We start from the raw sequence: 22,314 nt of genomic DNA on the forward strand, positions 1-22,314 counted from the left end.
GACCAGCCTTGCTGTTGCCTCTCCAAGTGTACCTGTTGTCACTTTCATTTAAACCAAAAGAAGTAAAGATGTTTTCTAATCACTTATGCTTCCTCACCGGGTTGATAGATATTCCTTAAGGTTAACCGATTTGGTGTTATGCTGTGATGATCAAGTGTTCCCTTAATTCTTTTTAACCGTGCATATAGATACAAAGTGATTAAGATCTGAGATGGTAAATCCATTCATTTAAAAAGGAAATACTATTTTATGTAGTTAAACAAACAATAAGAATATAACTAAATGCATATAAGTTAGAATATACAATGAAAAAATGATCTACTGAGATCCAAACTTTCCTGCATGTTCCCTTAAGGTTTTCAGACAGTTGGGATCTTATGTTATTTTGAACCTGAATACTGCAGACAGAAAATATGTAGAGTTTACAAAAAAATACAAGGACAATATTTGTAGTGCAGATAGTTGTTAGTGTAATTTTTTTTAAACGTATACACCTTTTATGGTCGTTACACGTAAGCTTCAGAATACAGACATGGGTAGAAAAATATACCACAACATTCTTCTGTAAGCATAACATAATCTCCCCCTGCATTTAACAATAATATATATATATATTAAGACTTCGTCCAAAGTTAAGACTTTTAAGTAACATCACCTGTAAAAGCCTAAGCATCGCTATGTTCTACATTCTGGAGAGAACAGACTTGAATTTGACTATGTACAAGGTGTAATGGCTGCTTAAGATATCACATATGTCTACGTACAATACAGTAAAGCATCTTGCAGTCATATACAGTTCCAGCATTATGAAAAACTGCCTCTCGAAGAGAACTCTAGAACACTTAAATGGCATCACTTTGGCACTTAAACGGCAATGAATTATCTCTAGAGAGGAATGATTATATAAACAATGACATCATTCTTGTATCATCCCATTTGTATTGACACCGGTCTCAACATTCAAGCGATCAAGCATCTCTGTATATTGCAGTGCATTGAAATAATGTGCTTGGGAGGCCATTTACATGAAGAGTGAAAATGGATTTGGGTTTTCCCTCTCTGGGTCTCCTCAGTGTACTCCCATTCAGTAAACCGTCCTTAAAAAGCAGCATAAACTTTATGTCATTTCCTCTGTAAAAAGCATGTAGGATCGTCATATCACCACATATCTTCCATTCCATGTCTGCCAGTCCTTTTTGTTTTATTTTTTTATTTATTTTTTAAAAACTCATAAAAATAATAAGTATATGAAACAAATTCTTAGGTCCAATGTCATAGAAAAATGTACAAAGTAACTGGATTAACTGGAAAGCAATCTGTATTATGTAATTTTTATGATTCTGCGTTTTGACTGTGTTTTTAATGTTTCAGTCGCTCATGATAAAGAGACGAGTAGAAAAACTTGCAGTTTTAAAACTGTTAATCCTTACATTTGGTCTCAAACTCATAGATGACTTATGGCGCTGTAATTGCATTGCTTATACATAATGCAGAGTAACAGCATAAAATAGCACTTAAGAGAATGCTGGAGTGTGGAAGAAAAATGTCTGCCCTCTCTTATCTCGTAGAATTCCCATGCACCTACTCTGATGCATCAACATGCAATACCTGCATGCATTTAAATAAATCCAACCTTCATTGCTTCAGTGTCCACTGCTTGATTGCCACAACTAACAAATGTTTCATGTCGCTTTAGATGTTGCTCAGGACCACTGCAGGTGACAAATAAAGAAGCAAAACTAATTGACAACCTTTGCCTATTCAAGCAATACATTTTTATAGACGCGGCCCTTAAATGTTCACTATTTAAATTGATTATTTGATTATATGACGTGAACTCTGCACTCTATCTATATGTCTCTTATAGTCTAATACCTGTACAACTGAGACTGAGTATTAATAATAACATCAAGCTTTCTAAGTTTCCTGGTTTTCCACAGAACCCTCTGTAAAAATATACATAAAAGCCTCACGATATTCAAGTAAACATTAGCTAATATTCATAGAACTTGTATTCTTTATACATTTTTAAAAAATACTAAAAAGACCATCCAAAATGAAACCTAAAAAAGGTGCTTGTGTGTAATTTGGGGCTAGTTTTGACCTATGGAAGATTAATTGTTCAGTTTTTGAACTGCAACCTAATACGTTCCCTAACATTACAGATGTACTTCACCTCCATATATCATAAATCCAGCATATACTGTATAGCTCTAACTCCTGACTACAGTAACAGTCAAATTCATTTGGCTCCATTTAGTTAAAATAAACCCTGGATACGCTGTAAGAGTGACGGTTTCCCCCAGGCAGCAGAAAATGTGCGGAAACATGAACTCTCTTCTGAATAAATGCAATAATGAGACTAAATTAGCATGTGCATATGGGCCATCTGGCCATCTTTGGGGCAGGACTATATGGCTGACTCCATGTTCTCACTCCAGGCGTGGTCCTCTAGGTTGTAAATGAACTTGGAACGACTGGAAGGGTTCTGTGCGATGTCCTTGCCCAGGTTGTCCAGCGTGAGGTTGGAGGCGAACAGTTGGCTTGGTGTCAGATAATCCTCACTGTTTTTAATGTACTTGGAGTAATTCTGACGCAGACACTGCCAAGTGACAGCATAGAGAATGAAGGCGCTGGATTTGAGGAAAATGGCGATGCTGACGTAAAGGTAGCGGTACGAGATGTTGTCGTAAAGCATGCAGGCTCCCTTTGTGCCGCAAACAGAGCTCCACAGTAGGCAGGTGGAGTCGATCCCAATGCCAAAGATCAGAGGTGGGGGAATGAAACCTGAAAGGATCGGAAAATCTAAGGTCTGATTTTAAAATGTCCAAACGGATGCCACTGCATGCATTTTATGACATTGCATGTCTTATCTCAAATCCACAAAGATTAAATGTAATGCACAAAATTAAAATGAAAAATGCACAAAATTAAAACAAAACATCATTAGTGTATTCAATGTGCTTGACAAACCGAAAAAAAATTCAAAACAAATGTATAAGTTATATAAAGTTATATATGCAATTTAAGCAAATCAATATGAATCAAGCCCACCTTAAATGCAAGCTGAAAAAATAGTACTTACTATACCAGCAGTAACACCATAAATCTTGCTTATTATGACAATATCTTACCTAACAACCGGAGCAGCAGAAAGAGAACTCCTAGAGCATATGACTTCAGCTCTGGGCTTACGGTTCTACAGACAACAACAAGACTTAGTTTAGTACTAGGAGTTTAAAAACTTTTCAAAGTGATCAAGATGGATTAAGACAACAAAACCTGCGACATGTACCTAAAATAACCTACAAGTGTTAATAGCGATAATACAAAAGTCCTGAAGGGGGTCAGCAGCATTACCTGATCAGAATGATGACGGATGGAGTCTGGGCCATGGCTCCGATCATGCTGCACGCGCACACGACTGCAAGAAACGTAAGGAAGGCCTGCTGACAGCCAGGGCTTGGACACTTTCCTGGTGAAACTGTGCCCGGCCCATCTGCATGGCTGATGCACTTACATCCTGTCAGATTCTGAGAAAGAGGAAAAAAGCTGAGCTGAGTGGATACTTCATGTTTAGTCTTATTCTCAAATGCTACACTGGAGATTTCCAGGCATCCAGTCAGGCAAAAAAAGTCATAAGAGTTGAGATTACAGGGTCTAATGTATCTGAAAGTATTCCTAATTAATGAGGAATTGAACTCTAGAAGTCTTACCACTCTGATCATTTAAGCTGATGTATCTCTGTTAATATTGATTGGGATGAAGTGGCGAGTGTTTCAATGCAGGAATAATTCTGTCTATGAATGAATGTGAATGGAAACTCACAGATTTAGTGCAGCCAGCCAGACAGGCTGAGAGGTAGGTGATGCCGTTGGAGCCGCAGACGGGGCTTAGATAAGATGTGTAACAATTACAACCTGACACACACTCAGCCTCGCCCCGCTCCCATGACCCCAGACTCCTAAATGGAGAAAAGTGACCCATTGGAAAGAAGAAATCATACATGAAAGCTTTGTGTTATGGAAATTGTTACACCGAGACAATGATAAGATTACAGGAGAGCAAACTGAGATATTCTGTAAAGTGCTTTACAGTTTTTTCTTCAGGGAACAAATGTGTTTTCTCTAGATCTAAAAAAAAAACTTCCAAACTGTGCTTAATTTTGTAGTTCTATACAGATTACACTTGCTGTATAACAACAAATGTAAGAAAAACAACTGTGACAAAGTTATTTCAATTAAATAAAAAGAGCCTCACCCTGACTCGCAAGCAGATATCTTAGTTTACTAAAATAAAAATATCTATTAATATTTTTGCTAATGTAAATAAACGAAAATATGCCTAAATGTTATTTTAAAAACAAATGAAAATGAGAAATGTTGCGTTGGTAATAAACTAAAATAAATTAAGTTGAGGCGAGAAAATTATTGATTAGAAATGAATAAAAATGAAACCAAAACTATAACTGGAAAAAATGAATTAATGGAAGTGTTAAAAATGTATGAAGAAATAATACACCTTTTTTTAACAAGAAAAAAAGTAAAATAAACATTATAATTAAACATCTTATCTTGTGAACGCCCACAACTTCATGCCATAAGTTATTGTGCTTTTCCTTTTTCTTTTAGACCATCAGTGTGATTAAAAAGCTGTGTGAGACTTTTATGTTGAAATGCTCTACTCACTCGTTGCCATAGGCAACAGTAACCCCGGCGACTGGGCCGTATCACAGCCAAGGAAAAGGAAGGAGACGTAGCAAGCAGTAGAGATGATATTTACTATCATTGAGAGGCGGATAGCCCCTAACGCTGACAGATCCAACTTTTTCACCAGGAGCCCTCCCAGAAAAATACCCAAACAAGCACAGGGGATTGCTGTCATCCCTAAAAACACCATCAAAAACATGCAGCTTTGATATGATGTCACAATATGGAAGTACATGACACAGCTTTTATTGATTTGATCATTTGCGTTTAAAAAAAGCAAGGCATCTTTATTTTTATACCTAGAAGCTGATTGGCGGAGGAGGTTGAGAGGTTGAACTGCTGTTCGAGATATTTTCCCAGAAAGGCAGCAAATCCTGCCACCACACCGATTTCCATACAGGCCGCAAGAATGACACAGGTGAAAACTGGGTTGGACAGCAGATGCTTAGTCACCTTAGGGATAACTTATGGGAAATGAGACTAAAATTAGATGGCTAATGTGAAGAAAATTGCATTTTTAGAGAAGATAAACATTACAGAGAATGCTGTAATGTGCTCTAATCTTCAGATTAATTTATGCTTTACAGCATCTGTGCATTTTTTTCTCTCGTCCTCTCTCTCACCCTGCAGGTGCTGGCAGCAGGTGAGGCCAGAGTTGATATCGGGGCCATCTGAGGTTTTGACTCCTTCATATTCCTGCACCAGCTCAGCGGGCAGCATGGCCTGTTCACTCTCACCCCTTGGATCTTCCCCAGGCTCGTTCAGCGACTGCGGGAAGCCAAACATGAAAAACGAGGAGACGAAGAGGAAAAGGCCACAGATGATAAAGCCACCCCACCAGGCGCCGATCCAGCGCGGGTCATCGGGAGTAATGTCCAGCGTGGCTGTTATGAGTGAACAGAGATGCGATGAGAAATGATTAAGGTATGGTGCTCTATTACATTCCATTATGTTTATTCACTTAGCATACGCTTTTATCTAAAGTGACTTACAAACACGCAAACACAGGTGATCAATCATAACAAGCCAGACTAATGCTTCGGCTACTTTGCAGGAGTGGTGACTGGACTCAAAAAAATCGCAAACGTCTTTGTTCTCTTCATTTTTCAGTTTGATGTGTAGATGTTTTATTCTCATACTCACATGTGTCAATGAAGGCTGCATCTACATAAACTTTGGTGCAGAGAGAGCCAAGAATGAAACCACATGCTGGTCCAAAGACCAATGTTGAGAATAAGATACCTGTAATGCAACAACATAAAATGGTTATGCAAGATTCTTTTCATTTGTGGACCTGCTGTCAATTTACACCCCAGAATTTTTTTTTCTTGAACATATTATGTTTGACTGACTTTCTTCTGTGGATACAAATGAAGATATTTTGAAGAAGTTTGGTTACCAAAAAACACTGGAATGCATAGATTTCCATTGAATTGACGTCATCATCATCCTCACTGCTTATTACAGATTCGAGTCCAATTAAAAAAAGTACAAATGACATAAAGAACATAAATACATAAAACATTTTTACAGCAGTAACCACATAAGAAGTCAATGTATTACAAAATAACAGTGATACCAATGCCTCCGCAACCTGGACTGATAACGTGTAGAACTTTATTTTACTTATATTGGTTAGGCCCTCAATAATTTCATTTTTTGACTCATTAAGATGACAGATAAATGTTTACAGAACATAAGAGTTCGCAAAACAGCCTGAAAAGTATTAACTTGTAGTTCCACAAACATTTCACTTGCACACTATGACACAAAACCACTCAAAATAGGTTGTGTTCCACAAAAGAAAGATTCATATACAGACACAACATGAAGGTAAATCTTTTTTTTTGTGGTAATCAACATAATGCCAACATTTAATTGAGATTAACCTGTATTTAACCATGATTATTCTGTATGAAAAAGCATTAATTCGGCTTATATGGATTATAAAGTAGCTTTCAGTGTGACAAAACTGATAGTTCACCCCAAATAAAAATTCTGTCATCATTTACTCACCCTCTTGTCACTTCAAACATGCATGACTTCCTTTCTTCCGCAGAACACAAAAGAAGATATATTTTGATGAAAGTTGGTAACCGAACAGTACTAGACCCCATTCGCTTCTACTGTATGGACACAAAACCAATGCAAGTAAATGGGGCCAGTTCACAAAATTCTTGAAAATATCTTCTATTGTGTTCTGCAGAAGAAAGGGATACAGGTTTGAAATGACAAGAGGGTGAGTAAAGGATGAAAGAACTTCTTTTGGCTAACTAACACTTTAGCTTCTTATATACTGACCCCATTTTTGCACAACAACTGGCACCTAATGTGTTTGTTGTATTGAACCTGATATCACACATAGATTATATCTTATGCAAATACAATAATGTTATTAAAGCAAATAGATAGTGCACACATTTGTAAAGGTGGTACTATGAGCTACTTTCTCCCTCAGCGAGTAATTATTTGTCCATACAGAGAAGAATCACGGCATAATCAAAGAACACTGAATACTTACTAAACACAAACAGCCACATGCTGATGCTGAATGAACTGAATGCTTCATGGGTGGATAAATATTCACCCCATGAAGTAAAACAGGTGTTCCTGTCCTGGTACAGCACTGAGCTAACAATTCAAAGGTCAGAGGCTTCATTAAAATAAATACCCCAAATATGCTGTAAGTTTTTTTAAATAAAAGTATCTGTCAATAAATGTAAAACAGGGCTCACGGAGGCAAACTCTCTGTGACCCAAGGCCCGAGGGTCTGTAACTATGACCTTCAATTTTGAATAATCTGCCGTCTGATGTTGAAATTTCGTATGAGTATAATATCATGCATTCCACTCTGTTAAAAAGATAATTTAATCCTGGGTTTTGTTAATGGAGATTCAGGATAACTCAGACCTTTCTAAAAAATCTAAACACAATAGGTTTTGAAGGTTAGAAATGAGTAACCAAAAGAAGAGAGACAGAGGAAGACAATCTTGAAAGAAGCGTGCAAGTTTTCCAGACATTAATGTCTGTAGACAGACATGTCTGCGCTATGCTAGAGATCTCAGACACGCTTGTACAGAATTGAAGATACCAGGAAGGAATGCTGTGAAATGTGCACACATACAATGAAATTGTAAAGTTGTACTTTACTCTAAATAAATACACTCTGTATCATAGTTATGTTGTTCCAAACCCATTTTTTTTTCTCTGCGAAACACAAAATAAAATGTTATGGACTGGAAGCCCCAGTCACCACTTTATATCATTAAATAAAAAAGCAAGGTCAATATTCTTCAAAAGGTTTCCTTTTGTGTTCCACATGTAAAATAAACTCATACATATTTGAAATGGATATTTTTGGGTGAACTAACCAACCCACAAACACATTTTAGTGTGGGTTCAGAGCAATTCCGAGTTTGCATCAGATGTGGTGTAGACAACTGTTGTTGTAGCGATTGAAAGAGAGAATGAGAAGAAGAAAGAGAAAAAGAGAGAGAAAACGAGCTGCCTGAGGGATGACAGAGCGGCCAGGACACATTAGCTTCACATGAGTAATAACAGGCACTGAAGGCTATCATTGTATCTTGTTTACCCCTTAACAACATAGCAACAGGAGATGAAGACAGTATCTTAACTAAAGCCGTGGATTTAAACCCAATACTTGGGCCCATACAATCCCAGCTACTGTACTGAGCTTCCCTTTTTAAATTATGTGTGTACATTCATTCAGAAGTCTGCCAGGGAGTCCATCAGGAGAGCAGTAAAGAGCAGCGGTTTGTAAATGATTAATAATAAAAAGTGCTGTAATTTGCTGAAACTGGCAGGACATTGGCGGCACTGCTACATGATATGCACTAAAACGACAACAGTGCTGTCTTCTATTTCTACGTCCTGACGCCTACATCTGCAAACACTACACCAAAGGTTCAAGTCGTGCATATAAAGGGATAGTTCATCAACTACTCAACATTGTGTTAGTCCAAACCTGTGTGACTTTGTTTCTTCTGCAGAACACAACAAAAGATATTTTGAAGAATGCTGGTAACCAAACAAGATTGGCTCCCATTGGCTTCCGTTGTATGGAGACAAAACAACTAAGACATTTAAAAAATATATATTTTTAAATATGTATTTTTGTGTTTCAGAGAAGAAAGAGTCATTCGCATGTTTTAAATGACATCAAGGGGAATATATGTTTTGGGCCGAACTATCTCAACTACTTCAGAATCATTTTAACTTCTTAAAAATTGAAATAAATAGCTAAATTAGTCCTAGAATGCACTGAGATATAAAATTAGCTTTTTCAGGTTACTGTGGTGACAAAAAGGTGAAACTCTTTAGGCCATCACACCTTAAGTCCACTGCTTTTATCATAATATATGCATTTTGGTGAATATACGGTGAGTTCAAATTTTATTTTTTGCTTGATGTTGTTAAAAACATAATTAAGTTTTTCTGATAATTCTGGGGGTCACATACTCTAACACAAAATGATAAAAACAGGTCACTCTCACCAATATAAAGGGACGAGTCTTCTCGCCTGACGTGATCATCAATGTACGACACACCCAGCGGCTGAAGAGGTGTTGCCCCGACTCCCAGAAGCATCTGAGCCCCGATCAGCATCAGATACATCATGTTGGTGTTGGTTCTATTCCCACAGAAGTAACTAGGATCGGACAGTCCCGGTCGACTAGTATTGGAGCACACATCCCTTCCCTGTCCTATAGGTCGCGACTCTCCAGACTGATATTCATACTGGTGGGTCAAAAACTCTGGTAGCGCGGACAGGAGGGCTCCCAACGCCATTACGATCCCCCCGCAACCTATCAGCCGAGGTCGATGGGCTCTGGCCCCAAAGTAGCTGACGAATAGGATGAGGGCAAGGTTGCCAATCTCAAAGCTGCTGGCAATCACACCCACATCAGCGCTCTGCAAGTTGAAGCGTCGCTCTAGGGTGGTGAGGACACTTACCTAAAACATAAAGAGCAGGACACTGTTATCTCTTGTGCTTTTAAATTAAAGACACAAAAGTCTGCAAAATTGTTTTGTGAGTAGTAACATCCATGACAACCTCTGTTAAACGACACATATCTTTTTAACTTTAAATATTTTGTTTTGTGTGCTTCAATTTTTGCAGATTAATAACAAAATGGGTTATTTTGGTGTCTCCTGATGATGCTGCATACTGTGCATTGGCAGTATGAAATGTCCCATCCAGGCCACGACCTTTTATTCAAAACAAGGCGTAATGATAAAAAATCCCAAGAGACATCATATCAATTGCTTCACCGTACTCTAAACCCTACAGAGCAGATGCGTTCATGTAATGATGTAACTGCGCATGCATATGCGTTCTGCTGTCCAGCTCGTGCTGAACGTGAAGGACTGACCATCCTGGCATCTGATTTTACAAGATTACGTGGCTCAGTGGCCCAAGGACCAAATACGATAATCTGTTTATCCTTGACCACTGGGCCATTCACTGGACCGATGATCATTTCCTATCACGCCGTCTCTAAATCATGTGGAAATAAAGCAGTCGCACTACCGCGCGCGAGAAGAAACGCCGCCTCATGATGCTGTTTATCTTGCATTAGAGGGAAAATCGCAGGTTGTGCATACCGGATTCAATGTCATTACGGTATAGCATAAAGTGCGTGTAACTCACCAGATATGCTCCTACAGTGCCCTGTGCCAACATTAAGGCACATTCTGAAACCAGGAATATTTTAATGTTGGAGAAGCATGATGTCTTCTTCTGGCACTCGTCTGGCTCAGTGTCTGGCGTGCTTCCCTCCGCGAACATCGAGTGTTTCACCTGCATCCTCCGATGCGGACTGCAGCAATGCTCGGACAGAAAGTGACCATTGAGGACGAGTGCTCCGATGGATCCTCAGCGAGACGTGCACGGGTCCGTTAACTTCGCCTCCGGTTCCGGTCCGGTGAGGATGAGATGCGTTGGGATCGAGTCGCACGAAATGATTTCTCTAGCTGCCGCTTCGACTACGCATTTAGATCTCTGCATCTGAATGGTCCGTAGACACCGTCGGTACGCCACGGCAGCCTATTAATAACCGTGAACATCGCCGACACACGGAAACGGCTGTGCGATCAAATACGTGAGGCTGTCACGGTCGTCCGTTGCTCTTCATTGGTGGTGGTGAGAGTTTGCCGGTGTAAAGGGTTCAGGTCTGCGTGTAACGTGCGTTGCGCGACCACCACAGTCTGCACCAAATGATGACCTCTCTCTCTCCTTTACTCTCTACTTGTGTCCTAAGATCATCCCCCTCCCACCGGACGGCTGGTTGGATAACAGCATATAATTGTAAACAAGGCTGGAAAATTAGTGAGGTCTAGGGAGTTTCAAGAATTGTCTTCTTTTTCACAAGGTCACATTTTTGTAGAATGACATCTGTTTTCATTCAGCACCCCTGTCCTGCTCATATTCAAACCGTTCAAAATTGTTAAGATAAAAATGTTAAAGTAGTTGACACTCTCAATAAAATGTATTAAGACATCACATACGATAACATTGGAATGATAAATAGCAGAACATATATTAATCGCAACCATCTAGAACATAGAAGTATCTAGAAGATATTTTGAAGAATGTCGGTAACCGAAAAATGGTGGTACCCATTCACTTGTATTAAAGACACAAAACTAATGCAAGTGAATCTGCCGTTGTTACCAACATTCTTCAAAATATTTTCTTTAGCGTTCATGCAGAAAGACGAAAGAAAGTCGTACAGGTTTGAAATGACAAGTAAACGATGGCAGAATTTCCATTTTTGGGTGAACTATTCCTTTAAGAATGCACGGTTTGTTCAGTTCAGCAACAGTGATACATCAGGATCAGGTAAAGATTGACAAATAAGAAATAAAAACATTTAAAAGTGTATTTTTAAATGATCTAAAATATCCGTTTGTCAAAGTCGTAATAACGTCTCTCTCTGCAGTTCTACTTCCTTTACACCTCATTCTTGTCTTTGTCTTCTCAATTGGTCGATAATTTGAAAATTCCTTAATTTAAAAAAGTGGGTTGCACTGCTGAACTCAAATGTTTAAATTGGAGAGCACCGAGCAGTTGTTTGTGAAATGTCAGAGTGAATTGTATTACAAGACTAAAAATAACACTCACTGTGTCCTGCTGAGAGCAATGCGCCAAACTAGAGATAGTTGAGCTGCTGCTGACCAAAAGATCATACGGGCCTATATTCATTTCAGGATGTGCTATGGTGTTGTTTCTATACGTTTACATTTACTAAAGGACCATTTCTGTGTTCATTCTGAGTATCTCACAAAAGATAACACTGTTGACTGCATCATGCAGTGCTCATTTAATGTGTCTATATTCACAGTGAGTGTGATTGCAGGTAATCACTAGTTTTGCACTGAAGGTCTTTGGGTTTCAATACTCTGAAGCAAAGACAATTTACTGCTGCCTAAAGAATGGACTCAGCAATAGCATAACAGTATATCTCAGACTGTCTTTAGAGACAGAGTTGATTTACGTGCACACACACACACACACACACACACACACCTACACACACACACACACACACAGAGAGAGATAGAGAGGGAGAGAGAGAGTATTGACTGGTTGTTTTTTTATCCGCCCTACAGAGCAAGACTCACCACTCCTTGTGTTTTCCCATCTGTCTATGGCTCTACTGGGCCCTTACAGTGATTCATATTGAGCCAAACTGGACTGTACTCGATTATAGCATCACAGATCCCTCTCTTTTTCTAAGGCTTGCATCACTTTTGTTTGGCTTTGGTGTCTAGGTCTATTATTAAAATTAAACATAAGACACAATGATGTAGAAGTTAACCAAATGCTAAACGAAATATGGCATTTTCCAATACTGAGATTATTCTTCCTATAATGACTACATGGTCCATGTTACGTTATTATGTGGGTGCCATATTAAGGAATGTTACAGTTTTGTACTAATTGTAAGTAAAGTGTACAGTTCATTGTTACAATAAAACATGTTGATAGTTTAAAGCTATGAAGCTTAATTCAATATCAATTGCTTATTGCTAATATCTCGACAGGATGACAAAAGAGCAGTAAATCGAGATGAAAACAAGGAAGAACTTTACCTTTTATGTCCCTTTAGTTTTAATGCAAGAAAAATACTTGTACAAAATCTCATCTCCACCCTAAAGCCTGTATCCCTTAGTGTGGGATTTGAAAATGCTGAAAAGTGGTTTTCTCACTCTTCTGTTTAGTTCTCTTGTTTTTTTTTTTCACTTTGTGATTTATTTGTTTTCAGATTTTCAAACATTTTATACAATTAATTAAATAAAATTGATTTATTTTATAATTGTAGTTAAAGTTAGAAGCTCCTGAAGTATATACTACACTGGACCTAAAGGTGAAACGTAGTTCATTGTGACTTGACAGGACTCCCAAGCTTTATGCCCTAAATAAAAAGTGGAGGGGGACATCTAGTGGGCAAAATCAACAGCACATTGATACTGGTCTTTATTGAGAAAATATTAAGAGTTTGAAAAAAAAATGAATCATGATTTTATTGTGTTTTATTGTGTCAGCTAGCTGTATTATTTTAATTATTATGGAGTTATCTCATTTTGGAACCAAACTCTTCATATCCACATAACCCCTCAAAAAGTGGGGAACAGAAGCGTAAAAATTATCACTTTGCTCTGTATGATATTAAGCTGATAATATGTATAACATTTATTATAAAAGGTTTTGTATAAATCTAACAATTGTAATAAATTTGAAATGTATGTGGTATTGAGATGATTGTTATGTGAAGAAGAACTGCACATCCAAGTTCATTATATCCACATGTGCATTATAAAGTAATGCTTACTTTAGCAACAAATTATCTATAAAAAAAGAAAGTTACAAAATCATCTTCAATCCTGTTGTTTCAATCTATATGAAAATGTAGTAGGCTAATTATAAATGAAAAATGTTTTACATGCATGTTTTCCCTTTTATTTACATTTTAAATGAATAGACTAAAAGATGTGTGTCTGAGACATAACAAGTGCAGAAACAGTTTAATAAAATTAAAGGATTTATTTTTTACATGATCGTGTAGCATCTCTGTTCTGTTGTCCCTGAAATTAAACCACAGTAAGGCTATGAGGCTTTCAGAGTGGAGTTGGTAGCACTTCAGAGCTCAGAGCAAGGATTGAGTTTGTCCCTCTGCGGGACACAGTGACCCTCCTGACAATTCTCTTTGACCTGACATGTGTTTGTTGCCACCAGACATAATACTTATCTACTCTTATATACAGATGTATTAGGGTTCTAATTTAGAGTTAGATTGAACAAACGAAGGAGCTCATCTGAATTTCTAAAAATTTTTGTAAATGTATGTTTATATCAAATAAACACTCCCCCATCTTAAAAATGCACTAGCAAACTAACCTTAAGCCTCGAAATGAACAGGGTCCTTTAAACAGGTCACATTCGCAATGTGTATGGTCCTTTGATCCACATTTGCTTTATTAAACCTATTAAACACAAAACCTATTAAAATAAGTAATCCTGATTATTTTAGTGATTTTTATTCAGTTCCTTTCAAAGAAAAGAACACAGTGTGAACTATTTAGAAAGTGTGCTACCTGGTATATTTATAGCAGCCCTTTAAAATGATTAAAAAAGAATGATAATGCGAATGAGTACAATATTTAATACATTTAAAAATAGAAAACATCTTTGATCTTGGTGGTCATGTGGGTACCCACACCTCTAGAAAAATGATAGAAAAATCGCATAGAAAAGCCACGCCCCTCTATGATGATGATGATGATGATGATGAGATTCATACTCATAACATTTGATTCACTTACAACTCATCAAAAATGACGGAAGATCTCTGGAGTGACAAACTGGGCATGTCCATGTAAAAGAAGCATTTTAAGGTAATTATTGCTTTACTCTTACATCCATAAAATAAATGTTTGGTAGCCTCATTACTATGATGAATTAATGCATTAAATGACATTTTCCGAATCAATTTTAGCTTCTGTTCATTTCAGGTCTCTTCAAGTCTATGCGGACTTCCACATGTTTTGGTGATCTGTAGGACTAAAGATGAACTCAACGTATCACAGCGAGGACACTTCTCTCCTGAACTTCACATGTAGTTATGATGCGAGTAACTGCAACACAAACCACACAGAAAATCACCATCATCTGCCGCGCTTCACCACCGCGGCTCAGGTCCGAGTCACCGTCACCATCATCCTGTGCGCACTGTCTGCCTGCTGCAACCTCGCCGTGCTTTACTCGGCCAACCATAACCGCAGAAAACAATCACACGTCCGTGTCATCATTACCAATCTGGCTGTTGCGGATTTACTGGTCACGTTTGTCGTCATGCCGCTGGATGCCGCGTGGAATATAACGGTGCAGTGGCTCGCGGGAGATGTCGCGTGTCGATCACTGATGTTCCTCAAACTCTTGGCCATGTACTCCTGCGCTTTCATGACCGTGGTGATAAGTTTGGACCGACAGGCTGCTATTCTAAATCCTCTTTCCATCAACCAAGCTAGGAGGAGGAATAAAGTTCTGCTGAGTGTGGCATGGACCATGAGTATCGTGTTGTCCTTGCCACAGGTATATTAAACGCTGTCATGGAGTAGGCTACAAAAAAATACTGCAGTAAACGGGCTTCTCTATTTATAATATATGTATTGTTTCTCTATATTTTAAACACTTATATTTTTATTAAACATGAAATATAAAAATATGAAAAAATAGCCTTCACCCAAGAAAAAACATTTTGTCAACCTTTACTCACCCAATACCATATTACCTTCTAAACAAAATGACATGGGTATAATGTGGCAGCAGTCCCCATTCTCTTTTACAACGCATGATAAATAATATTCCTCAATATTCTTTAAATTCTCCACTTCCATTTAAGAAATTATGGTATACGGTTTTGAAAATTGTGTAAATGACGAAAGGATTAAACTGTATATTATTGTATTTTCCTTTATACGCAACATCAACTACTTATAGTTACCTACCAGTAATTATGTAACATCTATGCTTGGGATGTCCTCTCTTTTCCAGGTGTTTGTTTTCCACGTGGTGGTGATTGATTTCCCCGAGCAGTTTATCCAGTGCACAACCCACGGCAGTTTCAGCTCACGGTGGCAGGAGACTCTTTACAACATGCTTACCTTCACCTTTCTCTTCCTCATACCCCTCCTAATCATGATCTCTTGCTACACCAGGATACTGTTTGAGATCTCCAAGAAAATGAAAGACAACTGTAAGTCATGATTGAGGCATTTTTTTATTCTCGTGACGTATGGTATGATTCTAAAACGATAAACATATGACGACCATGACCTTAAAATATATTGTCCATCAGGCTACTTCTTTTTGTCTTTGTGACGCCCAGTGGTTTCGAACAGAGTCCAGCTGCGCAGGTCAAAGAACAACATCCCAAAGGCACGTATGCGTACGCTGAAGATGAGCGTGGTCATTGTCCTGTCATTCACGGTGTGTTGGACACCCTACTACATGCTTGGTCTTTGGTACTGGTTCTATCCTGCTGGACTGGAGGAAACCGTGTCGCAATCCCTCTCACACATGCTCTTTGTCTTTGGGTTGTTAAACGCATGTTTGGACCCCATCATCTACGGTCTCTTCACCATTCCACTGTGTAGAGGCAAGAGGCAACGACGGCATGACAGTAACATGGTCACCTTAGAGCTAGAGAACACTAATAACTCTCTGATGACTTCCCTCAGATGCTCTGCCTCCTCTTTCACCTTAAAAAGACTGGCAGTTCAGCACACTTCTAGGGAAATGCTAGAATTAGAAGAAGAGCCATGTAAAAAGATGACTGGGGCAGATTCTGGTATAGTAATAAATGTTTGCGTGTTTTTTTTTTTATGAAATCATTTTAGTTTAAGCCAATTCTATTGTGAGCACTTGGATCATACACACTGTTAATCTCAAAACTACTGGGTTATTTTCAACCCATGGTTTTGTTAAAAAGGAACAAACCCATCTGTTTGGTTTAAATTATCCTATGCTGGGTTGTTTCAACCTATGCCTGGGTAAAATATGGATATTTTCTACATTCCTTTAAGCTAGTGGTTGGTAACAATGATAACAACCCAGTATGCATTAACATGTCTAAATAAGATATGTTTTGATTTTTTTCAGAGTAACACATTTTTGTCTTGTGGTCAAACGTAAAAGGACAATAAATTAATTGGAAATCAAAGCTTTTGGGTGCTCAGCAGAGATCATTATTTCTTAGAACTCAACGCGGATAGGCTGTGACTTACATCATTATATGTACCACATCTTAACATAAATCATATCAAAATCTGTCTTCTGCCCACGGCAATTGAAGTGAGCAAGTACACAATGTGGCTAAAATGTATTAAATAAACAAAATAATGACATGCATAACTTGTAATAACTTCGAAGGGCAAGCCTGAGGACAAGTAAACTACACATTTAATGAAACTGATATTTAGTTCAACCCCACAAATCATGAAAAGATTTGCTAGACTTAGAGACAAGCTTTAGACTAATGCCTAGGCTGTCAAATGAAATAAATAATAACAATACATCCTGGAAAAACGTTTTGAAATTAAGTAAAATCATTAGCTGTAATCATATCTAATGAACAAGTTCTGACTACAGGACTACCAATTTAATACGTTGTAATTTAAAATGTGCTGCTATAAAAATTAACAAAATCGTGCCTCTTAACCCATCCGCAAAATTCTTAAGAAGAGATTTTCGTGCTATCTGAACAATCGAATCCTTGTTCAAAACTGGAGTGTACTACTCTTATAAATCATGAATTCTAACCATATCCTAGAATTAAACCATACATAGAGATAAAGAAGCATAGAATGATACTCAAAATGTTTGATGGCATCAAGATTTCATTGCATTAGATCAACATAAATACAGAAGTAAAAAGCATTCCCTCTTTGTCAAGTATGTTGTGTCTGAACATTGTCACATTCTGTGATGGTTCATTTAACAGCACGCTGCTGAAGCTGTTCCCATTGGATAGCCAAACTTCTGTTCCTCTCTTCCAAAGTGTCCGACCTACAGACACAAACATAGAAAGTATACATAATGTTTTTTGGATAAAGGCGCAGTCTGTTATTATAATGTAGAATCCTCCCTAATGACTGAACATTATATAAACATTATAACAGCTTAAAGATTTATATTCTGTTATATATGCATACTGTTAACAACAGTTCACAAACCTTTCCTGAATGTAAAGGTTACAGGCCTCCTCAAAACCTAAGAGCGAGACTCTCGTCTCTTTCTCTGTGGCAGCTGGCCATGTGATCCTATACAGATCCATTACTGAACATTGTGAAAAGCTGAAGATGAAAAGCGAAGTCTCATCCTCTTCTTCATCTGTCACCTTTTTCAAATCTGTTTTACTGTCACCTAATAAACACAAATCATATATAAAGCATTAAAGGTGAAACATGTAACTCACTGAAAAAATAACAACATTTGAAAAAGTAGAACAGTATAAAGTCATTCATCTGACAACTAATCTAGTAAAACATTAAACGTTGCTTTTAAATGAGTTCAAAATAAGTTTTACCAGTAGAGTCATCTTAAAAATGCACAACCAGATGACAATCTGAAGCTAACCTCTAATATACAGATTTTGCTGGACCGGATCCAGCACATATACAGGGTCCCAGAGCGGGCCCAGCACATGGGTCTGAGGCAGGGTTAAGATTAACACTGGTGCTGCATCCTTCGGGTCCCATACAGATACTTGCCCATCTCTTTGCATCAATAAAGCCTGGAAATAAACGGGGATAATGTTTTTTTGTAACCAATGTTATCACAGAAGTTTGAAATGACATGATTGTAAGTAAAAAGTCATTTTTGAGTCCGTTACCAGACACTTTAGAAAGGGCACAGGTTCAGCAACAGTGGCAAAACCGCCTTGGTCTGCTGGTCTGATAAAAACAAATTATATATTTTTAATGTTAAGTATTTCTCATGGCAAACTCCTTGAATCTAGGTGTTTTGTACCTCTCAATAAACGCAGTAATGGGTGTGTCTCCTCCACGTCCTGCTGTCACACTGTAGCATGAACCATTTCTGCATGTGACCACTAACTGTAGTTGGGGTGAAAAGGGGCCTTGTTGAAGAGGCCTGTTGACCTGCTGTCGCTCAGCACTCTGCAAAATGAACTTCAGTCTGTATATTGCACTGTCTCCAGGGATCACAATATTGGCGTATGGACACCCTGCAGCACCAGAGGATAATTAGGGGTAAAATCTGATTACAGTCAGCGAGGAATGTATTGTGACATTAAATCAGGTTTGAGTCTATCATTTAACGCCATTAAATTGGCACAGCATTTACAAAGCAATCTTACCAAATCTTCGGTCCCATATGGTCACCAGCTGATTGACAAGTCCTAAGACAATGAACCTTGTGCAGGCACTGACAGCAGAGCAGAGGATTTCCTGAGAGTTTGGCCACAACACATCTGGCCTGGGCTCACTATCTGATCCAGAAGGAATGTAATGTAGCAGCATATTTTTCTTCTACGATATAAATCATTCATTTATGAGTTGAGGGCTGAAATACCTGTTTTTTCCTTTGAATTCTTTAGAATATAATGTAAAAAATTATGACTGCCACTCCACCACAGACATAAGGCAATGGGAATATCTACATAAAATAATAACATGAAAAAACAGAAATGGACATATAGTAAATGAAAACATTTTTCACAGTAGTAAAGAATAACCATACACTTTTATAGACCTCCATAAGGGAAGACTACAAACATCGACATTCTGGCAGATTTCTTTTGCAGTTTTGTGTGAAATAAATTCTCTTCACCTCTAGTTGGCTTTGCTCCCCCAGGCAATGGACAAAACCCTTCACGCAGCAAGAAGTGAAAAGTACAGTTGCTGCAATGAAAAAGTTGACATGCAGAAATGTTGTATTTCTAAAGATAATTGTGCCATTTGATGTAATCAGATGAACACTCAAACAAAAAAATGTAGGCTACTAAAACTCTTTCAACTATCTTACCTGGGACCTTCTGATCTCTGCTGTGAGGGTGTCATCGGACTGGAGCTGAGGTACTTTGCAAACGTTTTCCTGAATGCCACATCCTGATTTTCCCATTGTGAACTGCTTATCATGTGATACTGGCCTGAGCCTATTATGGTTCCACCTTCTGTTTTCTGAAGGACTTCAGATGGACTTCTCAGGGAGGTTCCTTACAAAAATATGATTCAGAACATTTTCAAATCAACCAGAGCAAGAAAAATGATACATTTATAAACTGAGCTTTTCCGTGAAGATACTGAAGAAATTAGATAATGCATCAATTCTTTAAATGAGATACCTGGAGGGATTTCTGGAGGTTTAATCTTCATGAGTAAGACTGTGGAAGATAGTTTGGCCTCTGTGGAGCCTGAGGTTTGTGTGGCCTACAGAAAAGACAGCAGAACATTATCATCTCATTAAAGCAACTCAGGAAACAGTGCCAGCAAACATAATAACATGTAAATTGAAGATGTGCCTCCAAAAAACGTGAATTTGAAATGAACATTAACAAATGACCATGCTCAGTATGTATTATAAGATTCATATAGTAAAGAATATGTTTTCTACCAGAAATATTTTTTCTTAAATCAATCATAACAGTTACCTGTTTGGTTTCCAGGTCTTTAAGCCACAAATCTCGTGGGAAGCGATAAACATCCAACCAAACAGATCCACTGGCTTCATTGATATTGACCATGAACGACAACAGAATTTATGCGTTTATGTTAAACTGCAAGCTTAGTTTTCTATTGGAAACGATTTAAAATGTGTAGTTTATTGTACATTGAATTTAGTGAGATAAGAGATAAGATACATTTACGACTTACAGGTCATGACTGCAGCTCCAAAGTCTGCACTTCTGGACACTTCAAATTTTGTACAGATGTTTCTTTGGTTTATATCATCCTGCACAAAATGAAACACAATGCCATGCATCTCTATTACAAACAACAAACACAAATAAAACTATTTAAAATGTATAGTGCACTTACGGTTTCATTCAGGACTTTAATCAAGTAAATATTCTCTTTGTGATGAACAAACAGTCGGGCAATACCTTACAAGACAGAAAAAATGAATACTCAAATACAAATATTGATTTTAAAAACAATCTCTCACATAATCATCATCTAATCTCTAGAAATTACCCATATCATCCACTGTACATAGAAGGTGTGTGCAGTTTTCCAAAGAGGCACACGAGATGCTGGTAAGCTCCACTCTTTCACCCTGCCATGCTCTTACACTAGTGAGAGTGGATGTACTGATGACTGACAGACCACGAGTGTGACCCAGAAACAAGTAAATTCCATCATCAGAGCACACCACACTATTCATTCTGCCAGGAAGCTAAGGATAAAAAAAGACAGTTTAAAAGATATTTCAAGAGAGAAAATTGACATTTTGGACACGTGCACCCATAATGCGACATCCAGTTGAAGTAATATTAAACATACCTTCACTTCTTTAGTAGGGTTAAGCACAGGGACCTTTCTCATTCCCTCTGCATCCTTTCTGATGCTGTCCTGGTTTGATATAACTTCCCATGCTCCGTCAACAAGGCTGTTCAACAATTTATTGATCACCCTGACAGACTCGGGTAACTGATGCTCGGGCTGGTACAGATCTGTCAAATAAGTTATGTCGTCATCTTCACTGCTGCTGCAGTCTGACGGCTCTGGAATCTCAAGGCCTTTTCTGATGTACGAAGCCATTCTGTAATCAAAAATGACAACAGAACAGAATTGCACTGAAACTGCTCCACATTAAAATAAACATATGCACACTTGCATATAAATATATAAGCTGATATTTTTTAATATCAACGTTTTTAAAAGTAACCCTGTGTAGTTTTTCCATTTAAATTTGTACTGTACATGATACAGTATGCATGGTAACGTTAGTAAGTAACATACGTGCGTCTCTTATAGTCGTGGCACAAAGAAAACGCGCAGACACGTCAAATCAATTACTTTTGTCACATGATGCTGTGTACTTACAGTGCACACCAGGAAAAAAGTTGGATACACAAGCTGTTAAGTTGGGAAACCGTTCAACTTAAACAATATAAATCATTAAGTTAAAAAAACATGCATTGTGGTGTTAATACTCGAAGGTAATGTCACCTGGAGTTCTTTGCTCACGTGGATCTCATTGCGATGAGAAATAATTTGAAATCTGCAGGTTTCGGATGGGATTCAACTATTCCTGTGAAAAGGTGTAATTCAATCGAAACACATCTTTAATATAAATGAATAATGCACATTTTGAACACAGTACCTCACCGCCGACACCACACCGGAGCTCTTCCGGAGTGGTAGGTTGTCATGACAACGTTTTAAGGTCGTGATCATTCAAGCTTGTGAAGATATCGGAACATAAAAAGATTCCCAACGATCAATAGGATTAGGCCCCAGGATTTGTATTTTACTAATAGATCTTTATATGACCTAAATGTTTTGTGTCACTTAATGGATGAAAAGATATAACACTATTTAAGATATTTAAATCAGG

General features: G+C 37.9%; 3 protein-coding genes across 5 annotated transcripts; 1 reads left to right on the top strand and 2 right to left on the bottom strand.

The window, feature by feature from the left end:
- Positions 1-446: 446 nt before the first annotated feature.
- On the bottom strand, positions 447-12,240 carry slco3a1b (solute carrier organic anion transporter family member 3A1b). Its single transcript, XM_056756952.1, is given in 11 exon segments — positions 447-2,787; positions 3,135-3,199; positions 3,361-3,533; positions 3,829-3,964; positions 4,689-4,728; positions 4,731-4,886; positions 5,009-5,173; positions 5,333-5,593; positions 5,853-5,951; positions 9,224-9,683; positions 10,381-12,240. Coding segments are annotated over 11 exon segments (2,088 nt in total). The 5' UTR covers positions 10,537-12,240; the 3' UTR covers positions 447-2,410.
- A 2,553-nt stretch (positions 12,241-14,793) lies between these two features.
- gnrhr2 (gonadotropin releasing hormone receptor 2) lies at positions 14,794-17,081 on the top strand. 2 transcript variants are annotated; one of them, XM_056757484.1, is made up of 3 exons: positions 14,794-15,324; positions 15,787-15,988; positions 16,121-17,081. In XM_056757484.1, exons 1-3 carry the CDS (start codon positions 14,800-14,802, stop codon positions 16,618-16,620), a joined length of 1,227 nt encoding a protein of 408 aa, XP_056613462.1. In that variant the 5' UTR covers positions 14,794-14,799; the 3' UTR covers positions 16,621-17,081. The 2 variants fall into 2 exon arrangements, with proteins under 2 accessions (XP_056613462.1, XP_056613474.1); XM_056757496.1 differs by having other exon boundaries at positions 16,091-16,155.
- A 94-nt stretch (positions 17,082-17,175) lies between these two features.
- Positions 17,176-22,115, bottom strand: wdr93 (WD repeat domain 93). 2 transcript variants are annotated; one of them, XM_056757466.1, is made up of 17 exons: positions 22,081-22,115; positions 21,927-22,008; positions 21,258-21,516; positions 20,949-21,150; positions 20,793-20,857; positions 20,628-20,706; positions 20,405-20,478; positions 20,099-20,183; positions 19,780-19,969; positions 19,585-19,655; positions 19,327-19,410; positions 19,112-19,243; positions 18,763-18,979; positions 18,626-18,686; positions 18,370-18,526; positions 17,967-18,156; positions 17,176-17,799 (listed from the first exon to the last, which is right to left on the bottom strand). In XM_056757466.1, exons 3-17 carry the CDS (start codon positions 21,513-21,515, stop codon positions 17,724-17,726), a joined length of 1,941 nt encoding a protein of 646 aa, XP_056613444.1. In that variant the 5' UTR covers position 21,516; positions 21,927-22,008; positions 22,081-22,115; the 3' UTR covers positions 17,176-17,723. The 2 variants fall into 2 exon arrangements, with proteins under 2 accessions (XP_056613444.1, XP_056613451.1); XM_056757473.1 differs by having other exon boundaries at positions 22,086-22,109.
- Positions 22,116-22,314: the final 199 nt, after the last annotated feature.

This window comes from Triplophysa dalaica, chromosome 1 (genome assembly GCF_015846415.1).
Source record: "Triplophysa dalaica isolate WHDGS20190420 chromosome 1, ASM1584641v1, whole genome shotgun sequence".
Taxonomy (NCBI): Eukaryota; Metazoa; Chordata; class Actinopteri; order Cypriniformes; family Nemacheilidae; genus Triplophysa; species Triplophysa dalaica.